The sequence below is a fragment of the Vulpes vulpes genome, chromosome 8, assembly GCF_048418805.1.
Source record: "Vulpes vulpes isolate BD-2025 chromosome 8, VulVul3, whole genome shotgun sequence".
Taxonomy (NCBI): Eukaryota; Metazoa; Chordata; class Mammalia; order Carnivora; family Canidae; genus Vulpes; species Vulpes vulpes.
This window is the reverse complement of record NC_132787.1, coordinates 37550637-37569676: the sequence shown is the minus strand read 5'-3', so window position 1 is coordinate 37569676 and position 19040 is coordinate 37550637. Positions and strand designations below refer to the sequence as shown.

The window sequence follows — 19040 nt, the reverse complement described above, 5'->3', positions numbered from 1 at the left end:
GCAGGGGCATAGTTTCATTAGGTTAAAGCGATTAGAACTCTGGAGGCGTTAAGTACCCCATGGTTTGGGAAGGGGGTGGGAGACCCCCTTTCAGACGTCTAGAAGAGAGGAAGAATCGGAGGACGTTAGGCTGGAGCGCACAGCAGGGACCAGACCATCTTGGGAGAGCCGAAGAACCGCCTTAGCTCTCAGCCTTCATTGCTGCGAATCCCTTTCTCAAACATCTGAGGGGGTGTGGCCAGCCTTGCCAGCCAATCAGCTTCGAGTTAATTTGCATAGACTCGAATCAAATGTTCACAAACTCTAGAAATGAATGATATAAATAAGTTTCGTTTTCCCCTGTTTTTCCTTCTGAAAGTCACAATGTTGCCCGTTGGTTATACGTCAATCGAGATTAGGAAACACCACCCTGAGCTCACCCTCACCAAGAGTGGCATTCCTGGATACCCCATGGTCTCTCCAGGCCACTTCCTGTAGTGTTACAGCTCTTTTAGAATTTGTCTAGCAGGTTTTCCGGCCCTCGCCGGAAAACCCCCCCACGGCTCGTTGTCAACAATAGAGGGGTTTCAGCTGCGGAGGTCGTCTCCCTCCTGTGCATCTGCCGACGGCCGGGGAGCCCGGGTGGTCTCTCTCCGAAGACGTTTGGGCGGTGGTGCCGCGCGGCGCGGAGAAGCTGCCTCTGCTTCCGGCCGCGGTGGATGCTGCTTCCCTTCCACTCCCGTCAGCCGTGAGAGCTCCTCTCTTCTCCCGAGCGGCTCTGGCCCCGCTGCACGTGCAGCGATTGTTACCGTTACCCTATGGCGTCCGCCTCGGCCCCGCCCGCGGCCCTGAGCGCCGAACAAGCCAAGGGTGAGGAGCGTTCTAGCCGCCCGGCGGGCTCCCTGCTGGGGAACGGTGCGGGGGGAGGTACAGAGCGTGGGGTGTGGGTGCACCGGTACCCCCCTCCTCCAGGAGCCCTGGCCCCCTGGAGCGAGGGAGTTTATCGGGCTGCTATGCCTGCAGTCCACTAATTGCCTGCCCTCTTCCCTGCGTTGCCGGCCGGGCCCGCCTGCCCTGCTCCGCGCCTACCCGGGGACGCGTCTGATCTCGCAGTGGTCCTGGCCGAGGTAATCCAGGCGTTCTCGGCCCCGGAGAACGCCGTGCGCATGGACGAGGCTCGGGACAACGCCTGCAACGACATGGGCAAGATGCTGCAGTTCGTGCTGCCCGTGGCCACGCAGATCCAGCAGGAGGTTATCAAGGCCTATGGCTTCAGCTGCGACGGGGAAGGTGGGTCGGCCTGGGAGTTGGGGTGGAGTGGATCCAGGAGAGGGCGCTGCATCCATCGGATCCTCCTCGTGTCGCACGGAGGCAACCACAATCGGACTGATAGTATTGGGACCGACAGTATCGGCTGTCAGAGCCCTTCAGAGCCTAGTCTGAACTTGGGCCTGGTGAAGTCCAAAGTGCTTTTTGTGGTTACCAGTTATTATACTGTTATCCCATTGTAAGATGAGGAAACAGACTCTAGTAGGAAACTAAGTGCCTGAGGTCACAGCAGAGCTGGACCTGAACCCTCTTCTGATAACTTGTAGTGGGATGTCTCCTGCAGCCCCTCTTAGGTGTTTTAGCTAATCTCTGTTGGAGGGTTGGCTGGTCAGTTTCCTTGATGAGATCATGGTGTTCCCCAAGGGTGCTTCTTGATTCTGCCCTGCTGGCCCATGGCCTTCCTGTGTGTGTTCAGGTTATAGATTTGGGGTCTTGTGCGTGTTCATGGGACTGAATCGCCAAAATGGTCCACGTGATCACAAGAAGCACACTGCTTTGGGATACTTCATTCATTACATCCCATCCAGTTGTGCCTTGTTTTGTAGACAGCTACCTGACCAGAGGGGGAGCAGCCAGTGACTCCTGCTCACGCTGCCCTCTCCTGATGTGTGGGGCACACCTGTCCCCTGGGGGTGTGGGTTGATGTTCCACTTCTCCTTGCAGGTGTCCTTAAGTTTGCCCGCTTGGTCAAGTCTTACGAAGCCCAGGATCCTGAGATTGCCAGCTTGTCGGGCAAGCTGAAGGCGCTGTTCCTGCCACCCATGACACTGCCTCCCCACGGGCCTGCTTCTGGTGGCAGTGTGGCTGCCTCCTGAGGCTTGGCCCTCCTCTGCAACACTGCCCAGGAAGGGAAGATCTTGACATTCCGGAGGATAATAAACGTGCCTGTGACAGCCTCAGCGTTAGTCTTTTGTGACCCTGACATCCCCCACCTCTTGGTCCCAGATTCCTTCCGCCATTCCAGGTTGCTTCATCTCCCTGTCCACATCCTTCCTATGCTCCTGCTGGGAACAATCCTGCTGTGCTTCAGGGCAGGGTGGGAGGATGGACTTGCCCCTTAACACCCTGGTGGTAGGGATGGGGGTGGGCCTGCCCAGGTGGCGCCTCCTCTGAAGAGTGCAGCTTCCTGAGCTTTTTCAGAATCCCTTTAGCTTCTGTGTGCGGGGAGGCTCCCCCATTGGTTCGTGTTCCCTTGGCCAGGGTTACTTCCTGGTCTTTGCTCCCACCCATCTTCCCTCCAGCAGCTCTGTCAGCCTAAGCTCCAGGTGGAGCTCCAGGTGGCTCCTCCCCTCCCAAGGGAGGGAGGTGAGGACAGGCGGGCCCTGGACTACTCAGTGGGGCCTGAGGGAGAGGCAGGTGGCTGTGGGCAGTCTGAGGTGCGGCCCTCCCACCGGTCCCTTTTCCTGGGATTATTAGACCAGTGGCTCATTGCTGTGGTGTCATTGGCCTGGCGGGCTGCATCAAGGAGGAAGTAGCCGAGCTCCCAGTGTTCTTCCTCACCTGTTTGTGCTGCTGTGCACAGCTGCGCCCAGGCTCAGCCCCACCCCTTGTGGCCCTCAGCCTGTGACTCTCCCGTCCCTCTGGGGAGATGCTGTCCCGTGGGTAAGTCCCCGGCTCCACCTGGATGCCACAGTCTCCTGTTAGGTTGGGAGAGAGGGGCAGGGTTCATACTCCTCGCTGCTGGCAGGTGTGCAGAGCATGAGTGTGTGAGATCTACCGCTGCCCCCTGGCCTGGGTTTGCTTCCTGGCCCTCCCTTGAGATGTGAGGAACTCCAGTCTCATTTAGGCTCCCCAGCCCCTTCCTCCTTTTCTGTAGCACTTTCCCCCTGACAGATGTGTATTTCTTCTCTTCTTGGGTTGGTTGTCTCCCTTCACTCTCTGGTCCCCTGCCTCTGCTGTCTGCTTACCCGAAACCTGGGGTAGCCCACATCATCAGAAATGGAACACGTCTGAAAGGCAAATCTGACAGAGCTCCCCCTTTCCACGTAACTTCCCAACATCTGGTGTTCATTCCACCTTCTTTCGGTGTCCCTTCATTTCCCCCTCCCATGTATCATTTCTTCTATAGATGCATGTTGAGCATCTGTTAGGGGCCAGGTACTTTTTGAGATGCTGGCAGCCATGTAGTGAAGAAGACAGACATAGTCCTTGCTCTCATAGAGCTTCATTCAAGTGGGAGGCAATAGACACCACAAAGAATCCAATAAATAGGACTAATTTTAGATTTTCAGAAGTGTTATGTGGAAAACGAAGGTGGCTTCTTCGTGTGTTTGCAAATGATTGGGAGCGCCAATGGCATCATTAACTGGAGGGATCCAGGAGGGCTTTCCTGTGGAGATGACAGGTACACCGAGAGCTGGATGATGATTAAGAGCCAGCCAGGTGGTGACCAAGAGTCAAATGCCTGGGAGGCACAGGCCCCGCTGTGGGAACAAAGGAAGGGGTGCACAGAGCAAAGCAGTGGAGAGGGAGACATGGACCCGCAGTGTCATGTGTGGCCAGGATGGTGTGTCCATGTGTGGGTATTTGCACTGGGCCAGGTACGTGTGTAGATGGACACAGATGGTGAGGTGCATGCACGGAGTGGGACTGTGTGTGCATGTGTATGTTTGTATGTCATCTGTGTATGACAAGCAGGGTGTGTACGTGTAGGACTGAGAGCTGAACATGCCTGTGCATGGCTATTGGTGAGCTTGTTTATTGGACACGTACTCTGCATGAGGCACTATGCTAGCCTTTGAACTTCCGAAGGTGAGCATGACTGACTGTGGACCCCCGCACCCCCTGCAGTGGACCCCACTCTGCAGATCCTCTTTATGCCTCTAGCTCAGGGAAGGGATATGTGGGCTTTCGGTGGGGCTCAAAGTCCAAGACTGAAAGGGTAGTCAGTATTAGGTCATAAAATAAACAGAACAAATTTCCCAGGTACCAGAAAGGAGGGGGGAAAGGGGGAAAGCCCATTTTTGGGGGGAGAAATTGATGTTTGAAAAAGGGATAAAGTAGTCATTGTAGGAAACCAAGACTTTAACTGAGCTTTGGCACTTTATTTTTCTTATTTTTTATTGAGGTATAGCATAGTTTTCATGAATGTTAAGCAAACGGCCTGATGAACATGTTTATGTACACCTGTGTATACACCAGCCAGATTAAGATGCAGAGTGTTCCCAGCACCCCAGTGGTTTCCTAGAAATTGCCATCTCCCAGTCAACTTATTAATTTTTATAAAGGTAATACATATCCATGCTATAACATTAAAAAAAAATGTAGGCAAAGAAATCATCCAGATCACCAACAGACACATGCTCAACATCGCTCATCATCAGGGAATGCAAGTCAAACCCAGAATGAGATACCATCTTACATTCGTCAGAATGGCTAGAGTCAGAAAGACAAGAAATAACAAATGTTGGTGAGGATGTGAAAAAAGGGACCCTTGTACACTGCTGGGCGGAGGGGATGTCAATTGGCCCAGCCACTGTGGAAAACAGTATGGAGGTTCCTCAGATAATTAAAAATAGAAAAACCATTTGATCCAGTAATTCCACTACTGGGTAATTACCCACATAAAACAAAAACTAATTTGAAAAGATACAGGTGCCACTATATTCACTGTGGCATTATTTACAGTAGCCAAGGTAAGGAAACAATCCAAGTGTCTAGCGACAGATGAATGGATAAAGAAGATATAGTACATACATACAATGGAATATTACTTGGCCATAAATGAATAAGATCTTGCCATTTGTGACAACATGGATGGATCTAGAGGGTACTAGTGAAATAAGTCAGGGAAAGACTAGAACATATGATTTCACTTATACGTAGAATCTAAAACACAAAACAAATGAACAAACCAAAAGCAGAAACAGATCCATAAACACAGATAATAAACTGATGGTTGCCAGAGGGAAGGGGGAGGTGAGAGGGACAAAATGGGTGAAAGGGGAGTGGGAGGTACAGGCTTCCAGTTACAGAGTGAAAAACCATGGGGATGAAAGGCACAGCATAGGGAATATAGTCAGTGGTATTGTAATAATGTTGGATGGTGACAGGTGGTAGCTATGCTTGTGGTGAGCGGAGCATACTACATAGACCTGTTGAATCACTATGTCGTACACCTGAAACTAACAACATTGTGTGTCAACTACACGTCAATTAAAAAAATAAAACCGGCATAAGGGAGATGTAAATATCCCTCTCAGCCCTCTCCCCCAGGCTCCCTCCCTGGGGGAAGCCACCAATCTGAGTTTTCTGTGTTTCCTTTGTTGGATTGCTTTCCTCTTGTTTTGGTTTGGTAGTATTTGTGGGTTTTTTTTTTTTTTAATTTTTATTTATTTATGATAGTCACAGAGAGAGAGAGAGAGAGAGAGAGAGAGAGAGAGAGGCAGAGACACAGGCAGAGGGAGAAGCAGGCTCCATGCACTGGGAGCCCGATGTGGGACTTGATCCCAGGTCTCCAGGATCGCGCCCTGGGCCAAAGGCAGGCGCCAAACCTCTGCGCCACTCAGGATCCCAGTGTTTGTATGTGGAATTACACATGGGGATCATCATGAGCTCCTGGGGTGTAGGGCCTCTCAATGTCAACCAGCCCTGAGAATATCAATCATGGCAGGGACCTCGGTCCCCAGCCCACAGGAGACAGGCCCCTAGTCAGAGTTCTGAGCTCTGAACCGATTCAGACCAGACCCCTTGACAAGAATCTATGGTTCAGGCATAGGGTGGACATACCCAAGGGGGCTACCCCCACCTGCATTCCTAGATCTGATGCCCCTTGCATTCTGTTCCTTGGCTCCACTACCTGGTTAGGGCACAGTGGGGCAAAGACTTGGGATAAGAAGTAGAAAAGGTGTAAGTCTGACAGCTGTGCAGGAGTCATTCTGTCCATCCCTCTGTCCCGGCGGTGCCTCTTCAGATGTGTGTGCCAGAGGAGGTGAGGGTGCCTTTCCCTTTGCAAGCATCTGCTTGGCCTTGGCTATTATTTCTAATAAAGTCTCCCCTTCCCTGCAGCCCCCAGTGGACAAGAGGTCCCCACCTCTGTCCTTTGAGTCCCCAAGGGCTGGCATACAGCTGCTAAAATCCCTGGCTTGGGAACCACAGTGTGAGGTCACGTCCCAGCACCACCCCTTACTGACCGGCTGACCTCAGGCAAGTTCCCTACATTCTGTGAGCCTCAGATTCCTCCTCTGTAAAATGGGGGAAAAAACAGCATGTGCTTTGTGGGGCTATTAGGAAGAATGAACCAGATGAGGTACATAAATGACATGCTAGCATGGTGCCTGGCCTACAGTGAGACTCCGTGGAACGAGAGTTGTCACCGTCACCATTATCACGAGCTTGGACAGGGGAGGGGAAGGGTGTGTGGAAGCAGCCTGTGGAGGAAGATGAGATGGCCTGTGACTGCGGGGGTTCATGCTTATGAAGCGTGGCCTCCACTCATCAGGTGCCAGGCATAGTTGTGTCCCTATGTCGTGTGTCGTCACGTTTGCAGAGTGCCATGCTCCTGGAGCCTTTGATGGCAGCCGTGTGGGAAGTGGGCCCCATCCCCACCCCCACTGCCACCCCGCTTGGCTTCTCTTCGCTCTGCCCTAAAACGAGAAGTACAGTGAGTTCCCCCAAGGGGTCGGCCGCGCCCCTTCCTGTCCCCGCCCTGCTGCCGCCTGGCCCTGGGGCCAGTGGAGTGGCAGCCCCAGAACCCACGGCCAGGGCTGACAGGCAGCCTGGGCGCTCGAGCAGAGCCGTGTGGAGGCCTTAGGCCCAGAGCTCTCTGCCCGCCCGGACTCGCCAGTGCACCTCGTTCCCTGCACCCCTTTCCTCTCAGGGAGCCCCCAGGATGGTGAGGTAAGGTCCTGGGGCCTGCGGGATGCAGGAGGCAAGGGGGGGCCCTGCGGATGGAACGAAGGACCTCTCCTCATTGCTCTGTGGGCCTCCAGGTGGTTTCACCGAGACCTCAGCGGGTTGGACGCAGAGACCCTGCTCAAGGGCCGCGGTGTCCATGGAAGCTTCTTGGCCCGGCCCAGTCGCAAGAACCAGGGTGACTTCTCCCTCTCTGTCAGGTAGGTGGCCCTCAACTCCGGCCAGGGCAAGTGGCTCCCTTCTGGTTCCCTTGTGGCAGTGCCGACTCCCCAGGCCCCGGCACCCAATGTGTCCCCCGGCCCCCTGTGTGTGCCTGGGACTCTGGACCTCAGCCCATCCCCCCTCTGTCCCCATCTCTCCTCTTGCACCCACTGGTCTCACCACCCGGTGCCCTGCAGGGTGGGGGATCAGGTGACCCACATTCGGATCCAGAACTCAGGAGATTTCTATGACCTGTATGGAGGGGAAAAGTTTGCGACGCTGACAGAGCTAGTGGAGTACTACACGCAGCAGCAAGGCGTCCTGCAGGATCGAGATGGCACCATCATCCACCTCAAGTACCCGCTGAACTGCTCCGACCCCACCAGTGAGAGGTGAGGGGCTTCCTGGCCCACTCCCACATGGAGGCGGGCTGACTTCCACCCTGTCCTGCCCAGGGCTCTGTGGGCCTCTTTCTTCTGTGTGATCCCAGGCCTGTGCCTCAGGGGACTGACCTCCCACTCCTTTCCCTCAGCCCCTGGGAAAGCAGGGAACATCACCTTCCCCTTTTCCAGGGTCTCCACCAGCTGGCAACCCAGGCCCTCCTAGTGATGGAGAGGCCTAGTGGCTACATTTGGTAGTAGGCCAGCTCTGTTGTTAGAAAGCTCTCCTTCCTTCTGTGGAAACAAATCTGCCTTGCCATACTATTCTCTCCCCCAGCACAGGTTAATACATGGAGAGATTGATGTTGAGGAGGAACATAGGGACTTATATTTATGAGGACATTTAATGCCTTATCTCAGTAACACAGTGATGACGGGTCTGCTTTTGGGGACTTGGGAGAGCTTGACCAGTCCCTTGCCTGGAACACAGATCAGGGGATAACTATGATATGGTCGCGTGTGCAAGGGGCCTAGTACCTGGGCACAGGGTAGTACTCAAGGCATTGCCCTCCTGTCCCCTTTGGCTCCAAAGATGTGGTCTCCAGGACTGGGCAGGCTGCCCCTCACATGGTCTTCCTAAAGCATGGGTGGGGGTTGGGAGCTTATTTCAGCAGCTGTATCCCAGTGACAGCTCCATTAAGGTGAATGGCAGACGAATAATTCTAGGAAATTTTTTTTTTTTTTTTTTTTTTTTTTTTTTTTACGTTTTGGGGCCAAGGCAGCTTGCCCTTGTCCTGTATTTGTGCATTGACTGTTGACCTAATGATGGACCTTGATTCCGTCAGTTTTCACTCTTCCTAAGATGCATGACTCTTGCCCAGTATTTTTGTTCAAGTCACTGATGGCAAGTTCGAGATGCGTGAGGATGAGGCCTAGGTGAGGGCCTCGTGGCCCACTGCTGGACGCCATTCTCCAGCCAACATGAAGCCATAGATCCGTTTCCTTTGAAGCCACCTCTTGGAGGAGTAAAGCCCAAGCTTGGATGACTGCTCATGGTGGCCCTCCTTGGTCCTTTCTTGGTATCCACACCCTTTTGCCCTCTTCCTCCATCCTGCTGACAGCATTCATGGGGGTTTGCCACTCAGACCCTCTTGAACTCTTGGGGTCCTCTCTTCCTCTTTGGCCTAAACCAGCCTCTGCCCTCCTAGATGGTGGGCTGGTGGAGGCCCTAGAGGAGCAGGAGGTTATGGATGGAGCTAGAAGAAGGAAGGAGAAGCTCTCCTTGGGAGAGCCTGAGGCCTGGAGTAGCAGGAGGAGGACAGAGCTGGGGGCTGGCAGGGAGGGAAGAATAGAGGGTATTGAGGCCAGGGAAGCTGACTCTCAGAAGCCTTTTTGGTCCCTCACATCAGGACACCTGGCTAACCCCTGACCTTGGGATTGTGTATGGGAGGCTCTTTCTCCAACCCTCTCTTGTGTTCCTGGCTCTGGAGGCTGCCCCTCCTCCTCTGAGGGAATTTGCATTTGTCCCGCCAATGGCTAGCACTCTGCCTGTGGTCAGCCTGATATTTGCATGGAAACTTCCTCATCCTGGGCCAGGGGGACCAGTGTCAGCCCCCACCCCATTGCCAGAGTGGGCGTGTGTGTGGGGTGTGCCCTGGTCTATCCCTGAATGGTGGGGTGGGGTGGCCTCCCGGTACTGCTCCTGGACAGGGCAGGAGTGTGTCTGGGCAGGACCCATGTGCTCCTCCATCCTCCCCCCCCATCCCTGCGGTTGGAAAATGCCCCCTCCCCTGGTCCCTGGGCTGAGGAAACCTCACACCCTCACTTCTCACTCTCTCCCCAGAAGGAGTTTTGTGTTTTTTCCATCACGTGGTTTCCTGTGGGGCTGGGCATTGTGGGGCTACGGTTTCCTCCTGGGAAGGGGGTGTGCTTCGGGGAAAGGTCCTAGTTCTGCTTTCTGCCCTTTCTGAACCCCTCTGAGCCCCAGTCTCCCCTCCAGTGATGTTATCCTGAGCCCCCCAGAGCCCCCCAAACCACCGCTTCCCCCACAGGGTTGTCTGTCTTCCCTGTCATTGAGGGGTGGGTGGCCCCATGAATCCCTTGTGACCCCCATCTCCATTGCCCTTGCTGTTTGGCCTCTTTGTTTCTCTTGGTCTCCCTCCTCTTTCCCTAATCAGTCCTGGCTTTCCTGGGACCCTTCCTCAGTTTTTCCCCTCCAGTTGTTCTGCATATGGCCTGCCTTTCTGTCTCTGGCTTAACACTCTCAGAGGCAGGTCTGGTTAGAACTCCCGAAGCTTCCTTAGCAGGCCAGGGCCTTGGGCCAGTGTACGATCGCTCAGCTTCAGGTTCCTCATCTGTAAAATGAGATGGTCCCTACCTCTCAGCATTTTTGTGAGAGCAATGGACCTAAATATGGTGGTGGCTTTGAGGGGTGCCTGGCTGGCTCAGTTGGAGGCGCGTGCAACTCTTGATTTCGGACTTTAAGTTTGAACCCCACGATGGGTGTAGAGATGACTTTAAAAAAATCTTTAAGCCACTTGTGTGGCTCAGTTGGTTAAGTGTCTGCCTTTGGCTCAGGTCATGATCTCAGGGTCCTGGGATCGAGTTCTGCATTGGGCTCCCTGCTCAGCTGGGAATCTGCTTCTTCCTCTTCCTCTCCCTCTGTCCCCCTGACTCGTGCTCTCACACATTCTAGCTCTCTCTCTCAAATAAATAAAATCTTTTAAAAAAAGTCTTGGGGTGCCTGGATGGCTTAGTCGGTTAAGTATTTGCCTTTGGCTTCGGTCGTGATCCCAGGGTCCTGGGATGGAGCCCCACGTCGGGCTCCTTGCTCCGAGAAGACTCTGCCTCTCCCTCTCCTTCTGCCTCTCCCCACCCGCCACTCGTGCTCTCTCACTCACTCTTGCTCACTCTCTCTCTGAAATTTATTTTATTTTATTTTATTTTATTTTATTTTATTTTATTTTATTTTATTTTATGAGAGACAGAGAGAGAGAGAGAGAGAGAGAGAGAGAGAGAGAGAGATGCAGAGACACAGGCAGAGGGAGAAGCAGGCTCCAAGCAGGGAGCCCGACGTGGGACTTGATCCCAGGAGCCTGGGATCACACCCTGGGCTGAAGGCGGCGTTAAACCGCTGAGCCACCCAGGCTGCCCTCTCTCTGAAATTTAAAAAAAAAAAAAAATCTTTAAAACATTTTTTAAAAAGTCTTAAAAAAATATGGTGGATTTGAAAGCATCTAACATGATGCGTGGCACGTCACAGTCACTCGATTTCCCTGTCCCCCTCTATGAATGTCTCTGCTTGGTGCTGGCCCCTTGGCTCAAGTATCACCTTCCCCAATGTCGCCTTCTCTAGGTGGTACCATGGCCACATGTCTGGGGGGCAGGCAGAGACACTGTTGCAGGCCAAGGGTGAACCCTGGACATTTCTCGTGCGTGAGAGTCTCAGCCAGCCTGGAGATTTTGTGCTGTCCGTGCTCAGTGACCAACCCAAGGCTGGCCTGGGCTCCCCGCTCAGAGTTACTCATATCAAGGTCATGTGTGAGGTAAGGCCACTGAGTGGTGGGAGGGCATCCTGCCAGGTGGAGCATGGATGGTGGGGAGGATGAGCCTGGGCTTTGGTCCAAGGCTGGGGGTCGAGGGGGGGAGACTCAGGTCATGTGAGTGGCCTGACTTGGCATCCCTCAGGGTGGACGCTACACGGTGGGTGGTGCAGAGACCTTTGACAGCCTCACAGACCTGGTGGAGCATTTCAAGAAGACAGGGATTGAGGAGGCCTCGGGTGCCTTCGTCTACCTGCGGCAGGTGAGAGGGGTGGGCCTGGCTGCCTCCTTCCATTTTCCTGAGCAATCCCTCAGACATGGGGGCTTCTGAGATAGCAAGTTGCTGACCTCCCCCTGTCCTCGCCCAGCCATACTATGCCACTCGGGTGAATGCAGCTGACATTGAGAATCGGGTCTTGGAACTCAACAAGAAGCAGGAGTCTGAGGACACAGCCAAAGCCGGCTTCTGGGAAGAGTTTGAGGTGTGTGGTGGGCACCGTCAGGGCGACTGACGTGGCGACCCCGCTCCCTGTCTCCCCACCTCTCACACTGGTCTGCTCCATTGTATCTCCAGGCACGATGCCCCTCCAGGGGCTGGAGCTTTATTTCCTTCTCTCTCCCCTCAGAGTCTGCAGAAGCAGGAGGTGAAGAATTTGCACCAGCGGCTGGAAGGGCAGCGGCCAGAGAATAAGAGCAAGAACCGTTATAAGAACATTCTCCCGTGTGAGCACCATACCTGCAGGCAGCCTCCATCCCTCCCCCTTCCCAGGCAGCGTCTCTTCACCCAGGAGACTCCCCTTCCCCGAGCCAACCTCCACCCTATCTCACGGGTCTCTGCCCCCCGCTCAAGGAGGGTCTACCTCCACACCCACACAACAGAGCCTCCCTGCATCCAGGAAGCCTCTGCTCCTGTCAGGGGAGCCTCCTCACATCCCGCCATCCACCCTCCTCCCCACCATCCACCATCCTCCCTCCTTGGAAACCTTCACCCCCCTTCCCATGCAGATCCTCCACCCCTGCCTGCCCACAGTGCTCTAAGAGCCTCCTGGCTTCTGAGACAAGAATGGCCTGTGAGCTTAGGAAGGGTCTGATCCAGGGGCTGGTGAACTCTTGGCTGACCCAGGCCTGTCTCGTCTCCTCCCAGTTGACCACACCCGAGTGATCCTGCAGGGACGTGACAGTAACATCCCTGGGTCCGACTACATCAACGCCAACTATGTCAAGGTGGGTGGCACCCACTTGTTAAGGGAGGAGAAGCCGGGCCCTGGGGATTCCCCGTCTCTGGGCGGGTACTGGGTCCAGAGACATGTAGGCAAGGCCGAAGCCAGCCAGTTAGCAGGTGAGGGGGGTTGAGGGTGAATGGACTCACAGTCCTGGGGTGCAGCTCTCTACACTTGCTTCCAGAACGAGCTGTTAGGCCCCGATGAGAACACTAAGACCTACATCGCCAGCCAGGGCTGCCTGGAGGCCACAGTCAATGACTTCTGGCAAATGGCATGGCAGGAGAACACCCGCGTCATCGTCATGACCACCCGGGAGGTGGAGAAAGGCCGGGTAAGGCCGAGTCCCATGCTGTCCCCTGGTCCCCACCTCCAACCCCTCCCCAGTGCTTGCTATCCACCACCATTAAACCAGAGAAACTCCAGATACCAGGGCAGGAAGGAACCTCAACCCTTGTTGGGAAATTGAGGCACAGAGACACTCTTGGGGATATACTATCTCCCAGATCTCTGCTTCCAACCTGGGGTTCTCCTGACCACCAGACTCAGGTTTTATTTTTTTATTTTTATTTTTAAAAAATATTTTATTTATTTATTCATTAGAGATACACAGAGAGAGGCAGAGACACAGGCAGAGGGAGCAGCAGGCTCTCTGTGGGGAGCCAGATGTGGGACTCGATTCCAGGACCCTGGGATCAGGCCCTGAGTGGAAGGCAGACGCTTAACCGCTGAGTCACCCAGGCATCCCTATTTTTATTTTTTTAAGATTTTATTTATTCATTAGAGAGAGAAAAAGCACATGAGTTTGTGTGTGGGGGGCAGTGCAGAGGGAGAGGGAGAAACAGATACCCCACTGAGCAGGGAACCCCATGTGATATGGGGCTCCATCCCAGGATCCTGAGATTAGGACCTGAGCTGAAGTCAGACGCTCAACTGACTGAGCCACCCAGGCACCCCCAGACCCAGGTTTTATTTTTTTTTTTTTAAATTTTTTTTTAATTTTTTATTTATTTATGATAGTCACAGAGAGAGAGAGAGAGAGGCAAGAGACACAGGCAGAGGGAGAAGCAGGCTCCATGCACCGGGAGCCTGATGTGGGATTCGATCCCAGGTCTCCAGGATCGCGCCCTGGGCCAAAGGCAGGCGCCAAACCGCTGCGCCACCCAGGGATCCCTAGACCCAGGTTTTAAATGGGCTTTCTTCCTTAAAGTGTCTCTTGCCAGAAGCAACCTGACTCCTGTCCTCTCTGCCTCATAACTCTCTCTGGAGTCTGCCCCTCACCCTCACCCCACTGCCCAGCTGGCCTCCCTCCCTGGGGGCTGCCCCCTCCTCCCACATGTCTGCACAGAAGTCAGAGGGTGCTCTGACTTCTTCAATGCTCTTAGAGCATTCACTGCATCAAGATGCTCCCTGGCTCCCTGGGAATTTTTCAGTGGCTCCCAGTGGTCTTCCGGATAAAGTCACACTCTAAGACCTGGCACTCAAGGCATGGTGGCTTCCCTACAACGTTCCGCCCTGCCTCAGGTTCTCACGCCTTGGCACAAGCTTGCTTTCTGCTAGGAAAGGACTTCCTCTCTCTGTACTATCTCTGCTGGACAGACTCCTCATTTTTGAAGACCCCGCTCAAATGCTCCCTCCTCTGTGAAGCCACCTCTGATTTCCTCCATAATCTAGAGGGAGGGTTACCCTCTCCCTCTGTACCCTGTGTCCCTGAGCGGTTCTGTTTTCCCTGCTCCGCTCTCTGTGAATTCCTAGAGACATAGAGGCCCAGATTGCTTTGTAGTTATGTTTGGGACTCCAGCATGGTCTGTACAACTTCAGATACGTTGTGTGCCCCAGCCGGTGTTTACTGAATGAATTGTAAGGCCAAGTGGCTCAGTCAGGGCTCACCACCTGCTGGTGGCCAGCAGGACCAGATCCCGCCTCTGACTCTTGGCCAGCATCTCTATTCATCTAGCAAATGTTAACTGGGCCAGCACCAGGGACTCAGGACCTCAAAAGGGGCCTGGAACATGCCCCCGTACATTCTGTGCCTCATTTCTCACCGCCACCCTCCCTTTGCAGAACAAGTGTGTCCCGTATTGGCCAGAGGTGGGCACTCAGCGTGTGTATGGACCTTACGTAGTTACCAACTGCAGGGAACATGACACTGCAGAGTACAAACTCCGTACTTTACAGGTCTCCCCACTGGAAAATGTGAGTATCCTCCACTCCTGCCTCACTCTTGGGGCCCCTCCTTGGATCTGTTGTTTTGTCTGGTTGGGTGGGATGGGGAGATGTGTGGGAACAGAGGGCACTGGCCCTATGCGCTCTGCCCAGGAGGACCTGGTTCGGGAGATCTGGCACTACCAGTACCTGAGCTGGCCTGACCATGGGGTCCCCAGTGAGCCTGGAGGTGTCCTCAGCTTCCTGGACCAGATCAACCAACGGCAGGAAAGTCTGCCTCACGCAGGCCCCATCATTGTGCATTGCAGGTGAGAACAATAATGATGTGAGTAGTAGTAATAAAAATAAAAGAGAGGTCCTGAGATCAGGACCTGAGCTGAAGTCAGACGCTCAACTGACTGAGCCACCCAGGCACCCCCAAACCCAGGTTTTAAATGGGCTTTCTTCCTTAAAGTGTCTCTTGCCACCGAGGCAAGATAAAAAAAAAAAAAAAAAAAAACTTTTATTTTTTTAAAATAAAAGTAGTAGCTGGCTAGTAAATACTGCTAACTCAGTGCCCTGGAAGCACTAATTTACATGTTAACGCATTAAATGCCTCCGCCTGCTCATGGCCTCATCCGGGCTCCTTGATGGTTCCAGATCCAAGGCGGAAGCGGAAGCGTAGCTTGAGCTAACCCCACTGATTGATCCTGTGCCTGAGGGGTGGCTTCTTTAGAGACTTCCCTGTACGTACCATCTCACCCAACCCTGCCAAATACCCATGAGGAAATAGGCCCAGTGACTTGCCAGCTGGCCAGCGGGAAAGTGCACTGACACTCACCACACACCTAGGCTCTGGTCGCTCCTGTTGTCTCTCACTGGCTTCCTCAGCCTGTATTTCTTCTTGGGCCCTGCCACCTTCCATCTGGGGTCGGTGTGGCTCTCCATTTTTTTCTTTTTTCTATCCGTAGCCCCAGGGATGCTTAGCCTTCCTCTTTCTCCCCCTTCCCAGCTAGTGACCCCAGCTTGGCCTCCAGGGTTGTGTGGGGATGGGTGATGTCTTCCAAAGGGGCACATGTATCTCTAGGTCACTGGAGGACCTCGTGTTCATGATCAGGAGACCCTGTTCCTGCTAGGCAGCAAGGGGGGTGTGGTCAGCAAGGAGGAGTGAGGGGCAGAGTCCTCACTGACCTGGCCTGGGTCCGTGGGGGGCTGTGGGTGCAGGTTCCTGGACAGACACCGTAGATTAAAATTCTGGCTCTTCTACTCACTGGCTGTGTGTGTGATCTCAGACAAATTACTTCACTTCTCTGACCCTTAGATTCCTCATTTGTCACTTCAGGCTCTCCTGTGGTTGATGTGAGGATTCAATAAGACCCCGTCCCTGTGTCTGGAATGTAGTAATCCCTCAAGAAATGGGAGCCGTTGCTGGTTTAATAACTCCCATCAGGCTGGGAATGGGGAAATGGGAGCCTGCTTCATCTGCTTCCCTTCCTACTCCTTTCAAGTGACCCCAGGCTGGGGCCTCACATGTCTTCCTTCTTCCCACCAAAAACTTTTGCCCTGGGGCAGGGCTGGGTGGGCTGAATCTGGGGGTGCCCCTCACATGTCATCTCAGGGACTCTGCCTCTGGGGGCTGGCCCATTGCTAAGTACGACCCTCCTGTTACTCCCCTTCCACTTCTTGAAATCCCCATGGCCTTTATTTAGATGTTACAGGAAGGAAGTGGGTAAGGGGGGGTTATTTTTGACAATCTGGGTTTGAAATTAGTGCAACTCAGGCCACTAGCCTGGCGGCCCCGTGAAGCGGACAGGACTGGGGTCTCTGAGGGATCCTGAGTTTCCTGGGATCTGTTTGCTTTAGGATGCTGATGGAGGGTGGGGAAAGAAGGGAGACCTCACACTTCATACAGCATCTCCACATCATCTCCTGACCCCAGTGACCTTTCTGCCCTGCTGCCTCAAGGGCTGCCCTTTCCTGGTCCTCAGGGTCTGAAAAAAACGGGAAACAAAGTCCTCTCGAAAGAAGATCTAAATAAAACTTTTGAAGAGTGCAAGGTGGGGCTGGGGTGTGCAGTGGCAGGGAAGCCTCATTCAGGCCAAGGGTGCGGGAGAGGGCCAGGGGAGGCCCAGAGTGCCAGAGTGGGTGGGGGGAGGGACCCTGGTGGGCTGAAGAGCAGCCCCCAGCCAGCAATGAGGAGGCAGAGCAGGAAGTGGAAGGGTGAGATGCTGGAAAGAAGGAAGGCCAGGTGGGGCGGCCCTGGGAGAACTGGGCCCACCCACAAATCCCTTGGCTGAAGTGTTGAGTGCAAGTGCCCGGACCTCAGGGTCCGGCAGGCTTCTGCCTCTGGTTAGGCTGCCCAGTGACCCTGGGCACGTAACCTCATCTCGCCGGAGCCTCAGTTTCATCCTGCCACCGTGCTGGAGTTGAACGCTGGGGCTCTCCCTTCCTGGTGAGGCATGGCCGGGGCCTCTGATGGTGCCCCCTTCCCTCCCCAGTGCAGGCATTGGTCGCACAGGAACCATCATTGTCATCGACATGCTCATGGAGAGCATCTCCACCAAAGGTGAGGGTGACCCATGGGGATGCAGGTATTGGGGGGTGTTGGGTGAGTCCTCTTCTCCCTGAGCCTGAGGTCCAACTGTCATGCCTGCCCAGGGTTGGACTGTGACATCGACATCCAGAAGACAATCCAGATGGTGCGGGCGCAGCGCTCGGGCATGGTGCAAACGGAGGCACAGTACAAGTTCATCTATGTGGCCATCGCCCAGTTCATTGAAACCACGAAGAAGAAGCTGGAGGTCATACAGGTATGTGCAGAGCAGGGCCCAGCAGAGCGGTGGGGGGCCGTGGGTGTCTCCTGGTCCTGCTGGGACCACTGCCCTCCCACCACACTTCTGCCCACAGTCCCAGAAGGGCCGGGAGTCAGAGTATGGGAACATCACCTACCCCCTAGCCATGAAGAACGCCCATGCCAAGGCATCCCGCACCTCTTCCAAGTAAGTGACCCCTGCCTACCCTCCTCCCTGGCCCGATCCTTCCTTTCCAGAGATGACAAGTGCCGCTGTCAGAGAGACCTGGGTTCAAGTTCAAGCTTGCCTCTTACTACCTCTGCTCACAAATATTCCCTGAGTGTCCTCTACCTGGGTCCCATGCCAGGTCCTGGTGGTATTACTAATGTGTGAGATGGAGCTGTTGCCCGCAAGGAGCTTCTAGTCTAGGGAAAGGACGCTGACCGGGTCTCCTTTCTCCTGGCCTAAGTTTGTTCACCTGTGAAACAGGGGTGGGCCAGAGGGGGCTGCTGGTGCTGGGTAATCCTGCCCCATCTCCTGACCTGTGGCAACTGCCCACACTTGCCCACCCCACCTGCAGACACAAGGAGGACGTATATGAGAATTTGCAGAGTAAGAACAAGAAGGAGGAGAAGGTGAAGAAGCAGCGGTCGGCGGACAAGGAGAAGAGCAAGGGTTCCCTTAAGAGGAAGTGAGCCAGGGTATGGCCTCTCTGCTCCGGGCTCCGCCTTGCCCTGCCCCAAGTGTTCCCTGGATCCAACACTTTCCCCTGGATGGTTGGGGTGGCTACAACCTCACCCTGCCCTTTCCAACCATTATGGATCCTTTTGGTCCCCTTTTCGGGTCCAGGCACCCTCTTACTCTCTTACTCCCTTCTCTCTGCAGCCTCAGGCCTAATCCTTGCAGAGGCCTCCCGTGGACCAACCACAGCCGGAACTTAGGAGCCCGCCCCCATTCTATTGTAATTTAAATGACTGCATCCCTACTTCCCTCTTCCTGACCCTGTATATAGCCCAGCAAGGCCCCAGGCGGACCTAGGCCCTTTACTCTTGTAAATAAAGCCCCAGGGAATCACTGTGTGTGGGTCTCTAATTCTGAGCGCTTGGGTAGGAGGGGCTCAGAAGGGGACGAAGAGGGAGGTGAGTGTGTGCGTGTGTGTGTGTGTGTGTGTGTGTGCGCGCGAGCGCGCTCGCATGAATTAAAGCTAGGGCTTCACAGCCATACAGACCTGGTTCTGGATTCTGCTAAACATACTAGGAGTGTGACCGTGGGCCAGGTTCCTCAGCCTGTCCTTTCAGGGAAGAATGATCAAAGGCATAGCGTAGGGAATATAGTCAATGGAGTTGTGATAGTTGTATGATAACAGACGGTGGCTACACTTACTGTGGTGAGCGAGTGTAACATACAGACTTGTGGAATCACTATGTTGTATACCTGAAACTAATGTAACATTGTGTGTGAACTATACTTCACTTAAAAAAAAATATATATATATATAATAAAATGGAGGATGATCCTGACAGAGTGATTGTGAAGATCATTGTGACAAGGGAGAAAAATAACTGGCAATGATAATTCATTACACACTTGTCATGCATT

At 54.0% G+C, this 19040-nt stretch overlaps 2 protein-coding genes and 1 non-coding gene across 4 annotated transcripts; all 3 read left to right on the top strand.

Annotated features, from left to right (window-relative positions):
• Positions 1–383: 383 nt before the first annotated feature.
• Positions 384–2207, top strand: C8H12orf57 (chromosome 8 C12orf57 homolog). Its single transcript, XM_025995298.2, has 3 exons — positions 384–849; positions 1093–1269; positions 1972–2207. The coding sequence occupies exons 1-3, from the start codon at positions 798–800 to the stop codon at positions 2121–2123; spliced, it is 381 nt and encodes a 126-aa protein (XP_025851083.1). The 5' UTR covers positions 384–797; the 3' UTR covers positions 2124–2207.
• Positions 475–536, top strand: LOC112917634 (U7 small nuclear RNA). The gene has a single exon (XR_003234496.1). It is a non-coding gene; the product is annotated as a U7 small nuclear RNA (small nuclear RNA).
• Positions 2208–2603: 396 nt separating the features above from the next.
• Positions 2604–18516, top strand: PTPN6 (protein tyrosine phosphatase non-receptor type 6). Of its 2 annotated transcripts, none has more exons than XM_025995296.2 (16): positions 2604–2910; positions 7239–7361; positions 7560–7754; positions 11098–11287; positions 11430–11546; positions 11653–11766; positions 11911–12007; positions 12429–12508; positions 12689–12838; positions 14569–14700; positions 14824–14978; positions 17148–17215; positions 17308–17459; positions 17557–17648; positions 18022–18142; positions 18327–18516. In XM_025995296.2, exons 1-15 carry the CDS (start codon positions 2897–2899, stop codon positions 18134–18136), a joined length of 1794 nt encoding a protein of 597 aa, XP_025851081.1. In that variant the 5' UTR covers positions 2604–2896; the 3' UTR covers positions 18137–18142; positions 18327–18516. The 2 variants fall into 2 exon arrangements, with proteins under 2 accessions (XP_025851081.1, XP_025851082.1); XM_025995297.2 differs by lacking the exon at positions 2604–2910 and adding an exon at positions 6797–7146.
• Positions 18517–19040: the final 524 nt, after the last annotated feature.

Bases quoted from the DNA above. Each gene is read 5' to 3' on its own strand.
- C8H12orf57 (XM_025995298.2), top strand. From the start codon at position 798: ATGGCGTCCGCCTCGGCCCCGCCCGCGGCCCTGAGCGCCGAACAAGCC. The intron at 850-1,092 runs GTGAGGAGCGTT...CTGATCTCGCAG, and splicing joins GAGCGCCGAACAAGCCAAGG to TGGTCCTGGCCGAGGTAATC. The intron at 1,270-1,971 runs GTGGGTCGGCCT...TTCTCCTTGCAG, and splicing joins CTTCAGCTGCGACGGGGAAG to GTGTCCTTAAGTTTGCCCGC.
- PTPN6 (XM_025995296.2), top strand. The intron at 11,288-11,429 runs GTAAGGCCACTG...GGCATCCCTCAG, and splicing joins ATATCAAGGTCATGTGTGAG to GGTGGACGCTACACGGTGGG. The intron at 11,767-11,910 runs GTGTGTGGTGGG...CTCTCCCCTCAG, and splicing joins GCTTCTGGGAAGAGTTTGAG to AGTCTGCAGAAGCAGGAGGT.